This window comes from Pseudonaja textilis, chromosome 1, assembly GCF_049901715.1.
Source record: "Pseudonaja textilis isolate UNSWEBS1 chromosome 1, rPseTex1.2, whole genome shotgun sequence".
Classification (NCBI taxonomy): domain Eukaryota; kingdom Metazoa; phylum Chordata; class Lepidosauria; order Squamata; family Elapidae; genus Pseudonaja; species Pseudonaja textilis.
In genome coordinates, this window is record NC_141990.1 from 326,508,997 (window position 1) to 326,515,932 (window position 6,936).

The 6,936-nt window shown below is 47.0% G+C and overlaps 1 protein-coding gene across 2 annotated transcripts in view; it reads left to right on the forward strand.

Annotated features, from left to right (window-relative positions):
- TMEM259 (transmembrane protein 259) overlaps positions 1 to 3,152 on the forward strand; it is a 29,783-nt gene extending 26,631 nt beyond the window's left edge. For both annotated transcript variants that reach the window (XM_026699008.2, XM_026699009.2), the window contains exons 10-11: positions 689 to 788; positions 1,948 to 3,152. In XM_026699008.2, coding sequence (XP_026554793.1) covers positions 689 to 788; positions 1,948 to 2,655 — 808 coding nt within the window. In that variant the 3' untranslated portion in view covers positions 2,656 to 3,152. The remainder of the gene's footprint in view (positions 1 to 688; positions 789 to 1,947) is intronic.
- Positions 3,153 to 6,936: the final 3,784 nt, after the last annotated feature.

The window sequence follows — 6,936 nt, forward strand, 5'->3', positions numbered from 1 at the left end:
AGAAAGAGATTAAACCAAAATCACTCAGCCGACTTTATGCCTAAAGCAGGACTAGAACCCACAGTCTCCTGGTGCTTGGCCAAAAGTGAACAGCCAGCTTTCATGCCTAAGGCAGGACTAGAACTCACCGTCTCCTGATGCTTGGCTAAAAGCCACCCACCCAGCTTTCATGCCTATGGCGGGACTAGAACTCATGGTTTTTAGCCTGGTTCCTTAACCACTAGACCAAACGGTCTTTTCGGGGTTTTTCAGGAAAGCAATTTAACGAGTCACAGAATGGCCCTTCTCAATTTAGATGTTCATCTAGCTCCACCTTGTCTGATGGATGGTCTGTCTTTAGTGTCACAGGTGGGGCTCATTCCTCCCCACCCCCAGACTGGAGGCCATCTTGGTTGATACGGCCCTCCCAGGGCCAGTTTGACTCCTTAAATCTCTGCTACTCCAGCATCGTCTTCCTTCTCAGCAGCATCGCTGCCCTTTCCCTGCCCTGGTTATCCCCCCTCATTCATTATAGGACCGGGCTGTTTCTCTCTCTCTCTGTTCACTTTTACACTTCTCTGAAGCGAAGTGGGGGGGGTGGGGGAGGAATACAACCATTTGTGTTCAGAATGGTAGCAAACATGGGATTGTGTAATATATTGTATGTAAATGCGTCTGCCTGCATATTTACATTTCCGTCTCTCTCCAGGTTTTTCTACTTGTACCACTTTGCCTTCTATGCCTACCATTATCGCTTCAATGGGCAATATAGCAGTTTAGCCTTGGTGACTTCGTGGCTTTTCATACAGGTAAGCTTCTGGCTCTAAACAAGGCCGCACGGCATTGTGTGAACCCCTAAAGCAGGACAGATTTCAAAAGATAGAATCCGTTCTACAGTTTAGCCTCCGCTGAGAAAATGCAATTTCAGGCATGGTTTGCCAAATTTCTAGTCCTTTGGCTTTCAAGTACGTAAATAACAGACTTGAAATCTCAGAAATTATCCAGCTGTCATTTTGTCTTCCTGAATAGCTAGACTCTTGTAAAAGACAAAATCCGGGTTGTGGGACACAAAAAAGCAAGGCAAATAGTTGACGGAGAATTTTCCGCGATGATTCTTCCGCATCTTAGCCAGAAAATTAGTGGTTTGCACTGGCTGTGCTGCTTTCATTTTGAGAATCATCGCAGGGCCGAGAGAATAGCTGGGCCGGGGCTGATTCAGGAAAGATGGTTAGGATTGCAGGCTCATGATCCTGCTTTGCTGATACGGATCCCACTCAGTCTTCACCAACTGCCTTCAATAAAGTTGGAGCAGAAACGGGCATAGTGGAATGTTTCGTGCAGGGTAGGGAATTTGGCCTTTCCTAACAGCATCTAAGTTACTTGGGTGGCAGGTAATGCCCAACTTCTGTGATCCCACCTTCACCTTCAGCACCCCAAGGTGGCATATGTAATGCTCCTGCCCGTTATTTCCCCACGAGAAAAGCCCTTTGAGATGGGCTGAGCTGAAAGAGAGGGATCACCCAAAGCAATAGCAGTGGCACTTAGACTTATATGCCGCTTTGTAGTGCTTTGCAGCCCTCTTTAAGCGGTTGACAGAGTCAGCCTCCTGCCTCCAACAATCGGGGTCCTCCTTTTACCGACCTTGGAAGGATGGAAAGAGGGCTCAAGCTTGAGCCCCTGTTAGGATTGAACTCCTGGCTATGGGCAGAGTTTGCCTGCAATCCTGCCTTCTAACCACCACGGCTCCTAAGCTGGCTTTGTTGCCTAAGGCAGGACTAGAACTCCTCCTCTCCCAGTTTCTAGCCTAGCACCTTAACCACCACACCGGTTCTCTTTAAAGCTCAAGGAGGAGTGATTGGTTTATACATTTTGGGAGGTTGGGGGTGTGTAGAGGGGAGAACTTTCTTGCTCAGCCCAGGTATCAGAAACTTTTCTTCTCTCCGGCTCCTCTCTTCCCCTCCTTGGCAGCATTCCATGATCTACTTCTTCCACCATTACGAGTTGCCAGCCATCCTCCAGCAGATCCGCATCCAGGAGATGTTGCTCCAGAACCAGCAGGTGGGGACCCAGACCGCTCTCCAGGACAACCTCAACAACAACACAACCGTGGCGGCCACCAGTTCGGCCGACCAGCAGCCCCCCCTGGACGCCAGCACAGCCGGGGCAGGAGACGGCTCCCCAGTTTCTGGGGAAGGCCACGGCCCCCCGTCCTCCGGCGCTGGCGTCTCCCTCGGGAATGACTTGAATTGGGTGGCAGAGACAGCCGCTGTCATCACAGAAGCCTCCTTTCTCTCCAACCTGGGCAGTTCCTTTCTGGACTCGGGGGCCACTCCGGCCGTTGTGACTAGCGGAGGGACTTTGCAGGACCTGGAGCCCGCCTCGAACCCGGCGACCCAAAGTTTGGTTAGTAGTAGTGACCGCACGGAAGTGAGCTCCGTCACGATTGAGGGAATGCCCACCGTTGGGACCTCTGTGACCAATACACCTTCTCCCGCCACGGCCCAGTCAGAGCTGGAAGACGTTCCCCAGCCGCCAGAGAGTTCGGTAGGCCGAGCTGAGCCTCTGAAGACAGACTCCTCCCAAGGGTTGGCTTTAAGGGGACTCCTAAGTCAGGCCTCCGAAAGGCCTGCCGAGAGGGATCCCACGCCGCTCCCCCCAGAAAATAGGATCTCCTGAGCCCACGAAGTCCCTGCTGCTTCTCCCGAACTCCTCCTGCCGCAGGAGACTGGGCGGCTTTCCGATGGCATCGATTCGAGTTCCTCTTTTAGAGAAGAAAGAGGCAGAGTTAGAACATAAGATGAAGGGAAAGGCCTCGTTTTCTCCTGCCTTCCAAGTACCAGGAAAGGAAATGGGGGTTAGGGGGGGAGGAGAAGCTGAATAAAAAGAAGGGGGAAGCGATTGTAGATGTCGGTCCCTGCGTCGGAATCAACTCTTTTTGAAAGAAGCGGCTTTCCGCATCTCTGGTCAGTGAATTGCGTTGAGCCCCAATTTCTCATCTCTGCCTCCACCCTCCGTTTCCCAGACTGCATGGAATCATGAGGACTCCTTCTGAGTATCTGCTGGAGATCCTAATTTGCATTTAGATCCTTGTCTGTTGGCATTCAGTTTCGTCTTGAAAGGGTGCTTTAGAAGCGGGGGAGTGGGGAGGAGGAGAAAAAGAAAGAAAGAAAGAACGGGTATCATGACAAAAGTTGTTTTTGTGGATGCACCTTGGAATTGGGTGGGGGATTATAAAGACCAGGAACCCCTGGTGTTGGTGATTATAAAGAGAAATCGATCCTTAAGCAGAAGGTGCAGCATGGAAAGTTGGCATGAACTGGCTCCGGAATTATCGACGGGAATTGTTATTTGAAGGGTCTTAATACTTGAGTCCTAAAAAAATAATAATTGGACTACATCTGCTTATGTACAAACACCATGTTAATTTCTCTCTCTCTTTTTTTTTCCCTAAAGAGGGTTGTAGGGGATTATTTAAATAATACAACAGGCTTGAGGGGGCCGGGACACAGTGTCTTACCCCATTCCCCCACCCCAGTCCTTTGAACCCAGATCTTTTTCTTCAATAACTTGAGAGTCTAAGCGATTCTCTCCTTTAAGGTGGGCCTGCCCCAATGAAAAGTCTACAGCCTTCAGATCGGTGGTTCTTTGCCTTTTACCTTCTCTTAAGTTAGCCTCCAGGTGGGAGGAGCCCAGTGATGGGTTGAAAACAAATGTGCAGGAACTCTGAGATTGTGGGCCCTTTGCACTTGTGGGGAGGTGTGGCTGGATGAACAGAGCCGTTCAGAATTTGCTTCGGCTTACGACAGTTCTGAGTTGGTGCAAGTTAAACGCTTTCAAAGAATTGAAAGGCAAAGAATTGTTCTCTTTTTGAGTTGAAAGAGAGGAGCTAATAAAATAGCCACCGGGCAGGATGCATTAGAGCACGGTTTCTCAACCTTGGCCACTTTTTAAGACAGGTGGACTTCAACTCCCAGAATTCCCCAGCCAGGGGAATTCTAGGAATTGAAGTCCACCTGTCTTAAAAATTTGCCAAGGTTGAGAAAACATTGCCTGAAGAGCCAGAGGAATGGCTGAAAAGTGATATATATATATATATTTTTTTTTGTCAATTCATCCAAAGAGTTCCCATCCGCTGCTGCTTATCCACTTAAATGCGGATGATTGCATTGTCTGGGTTGACCGGATTTCAGCCACCGCATCTTTCCAATGTGACGCCTTTGACTAGCTAATACTGAACTTCCTCCAAGGAGGAAGTTGCTTCCCCAGCATGACTGCTTACCGGGAGGGGGGTCACACTTCTTTCTTTCCAGAATGACGCTTCTCTTATCGACTGGGAGCAGCCCGTTTCCATAGTTGGCTTTGGAATGGGGTTCCCGAGTGCCTTCTGTAGACTTCCCAAATCTGGGAAGAGGGAGGAATGATTGGGGGAGAGGGGGCAGTAGGAAACTGAGCAGACCCCCCGAGTTTCTGACCCCCATCACTCCCCTCTATGACGTTCCGAGCAAGAATCAAATCTCTGGGACAGGCAACCTGGTGTTGGGCGCCACAAAGGAGAGAAGCTGATGGCAGATCAGTCCAGGGTGCAAGTGGTTTTGGTTTCCACTTGGTTTGGAGATGGAAAAACCAAAACCCAAATGGCAGGCAGGCCAGCGCTTCCCCTTCCCCCAGTGAGGGTGGCCCATTCTTGTGCAATAGATTAGTTGAGTTCTTGGCCGTGTGCCGATTCTCTACCCAGATCAGTGACCGAAGACGCTTGTAACTGGTCAGACTTCGGGCCTTTTTGCTTTTGAGCGGGTTTTTTGGTGGGGGGGGGGAGGGAGAGGGAGGCAGAACTGGATGGAAGAAAGAGACTCAAAACTAAATCACACGAATAGAGTTCATTCTGTTTAATGTACAAAATGTTTGTATGTATATATATATATATAGTATATATACTGTATAAATACCGTATTTAATCATTGCTTGCTCCTTCTCCTTTTGTCGGTTATACCCTTTGGGGGGACGTGGGGAGCGGGGGGTTACAAATGCCAGCACCATAGCAAAACGCACAGCAACCAGGAGAGATTCAGCTGCTCCTGGTAGGAAGGTCTCTTTTAGAGAGCTCTGTTTCCTTTACAATTCTTAAGATTTCACTTGTTCCAGCTACTGGATTTGCCCATCCCCACGTGAATGGCTTCTGCCTCCTGCTCAGCATGGCCATTCTCGGCCTCTCTCACTCTCCAGAGGTTGAGAATAAGGCTCAGGAAAAGAGGGCTTCAGCGGTTTACCGACAGATAATGCAAGAGAAACAGGACATTTCTCTCATGTTAATTTGCATTAGAGCAGATTTAATTTTTGTGCTGGCTTCACCCATGTCTTGGCCTGGCGCCGTCTGCCTTGGAGGCCTGGCCCAGCCTCGCCACTAAAAAGCCAAGTGAGACCCTCAGCTGGCGATATATTGCAAACTCCTGCTGGAGAAGCTCTTAATACGAACTAATCTCTCCAAAAAGGTGTCTATCTACTGATTGAGTTCATAAAATATTCTCTGAACTGGAGAATCCAGCTTAGTTTATTTTTCCATTCCCCGCCCCAGATATTGGTCTGTGAGGAATACAGGATCGTTTGGGGAAAATCCAAAGCAAAGTTTGAGTTTCCAGAATGCAAGAAAGTTTAAAAAAAACAAACATCATTTTTCTAAAGATGACAATGTTTTAATTCCTCTTTTGATTCTTAGTCCATTACCCATCTAATTTTGTTTTTAAAGTAAATAAAATTACGAGGACAGGATTTTTTGTTATAAAAATGGGGCAGTAGCTCAGTTCAGCATTCTTCCGGTTCCTGCCCCCCTCTAGATCTGTAGGACTACACTTCCCATCATTTCCGAACATTATGGGTTGATGGAGATGGGAACTAGACTGTTGATGGAGATGGAATACATCTTAAAGGGCGTCAAATTTTGGAAGGCTGTTCTGCATAGAAATGTTAAAAGACCTATTGCAATATCCACCAACTCACTTGAATTTGCACTGCCCAAAAATAAATACCAAAGGGGAACCCCAATGTGGCTGATGATGTAAACCTATAAAGACATATTTAAACTTTGGTTTCATACCTCAGGACCATCCCAGCTTTAATTTTCAGCAAATTCCTTTTGAAAAAAAATGGGGCTTCGGGATTGGTACTTGGCATTTAAATGTATTTTATTTGGTTTTAAATATATTTGTAAGATTTATAAAATGCCTCATGCTAGATCATCTGTGGGGAAATGTCATCTCTGAAAAGGCCCTATGTGGAAACTCTCAGGCACACCTGATGTATTTCTTTGGTTTCCAACCTGTTCATGCTTTATGAAAGAAAGAAAGAAAGAAAGAAAGAAAGAAAGAAAGAAAGAAAGAAAGAAAGAAAGAAAGAAAGAAAGAAAGAAAGAAAGAAAGAAAAAGAAAGAAAGAAAAATACTTTAAAAGGTGATTGTTCTCCCTTGCCTCTCTTGGTGTTATGTATATGAAGTAGAGCTATGCAGAGCTGAATTCAAATTGCAAATGCTGTGTTTGCAGCACACACATCGCACCTGCTGGGAAGAATGAAAGTAGCTGCACTTTGCCTTGGACTGATGTGATTGCCTATTCCTGCTGCTGTGTAATTGTGAGAAAGAAGACATTTAGCATAAGGTGACCCTGATAAGGGCCTACACAAGGACGTGTGTGTGTGCGCGCGCGCGCTCTGAATTCAGATTTTGCCCTTTTAACTTGAAATCTGCCCAGCTGTAATACCAATCTGCCTTCTAAGGATGGCTGTGCATGCCAAGCTGGTTTAGTCTATCACAAGTTTGTTTCTCTTGCCCAGAATGAAATACTACTCCCATCCGGGTTCAAAAGGAAGAAAAGCTGATTTAAATAGGACAGTTTTTAGGAAAGGCAGAGTTGAGATGGATCTCTAGCTCAAAATAGGTAATCATTGACTTAATAACTGAGCCCAAAT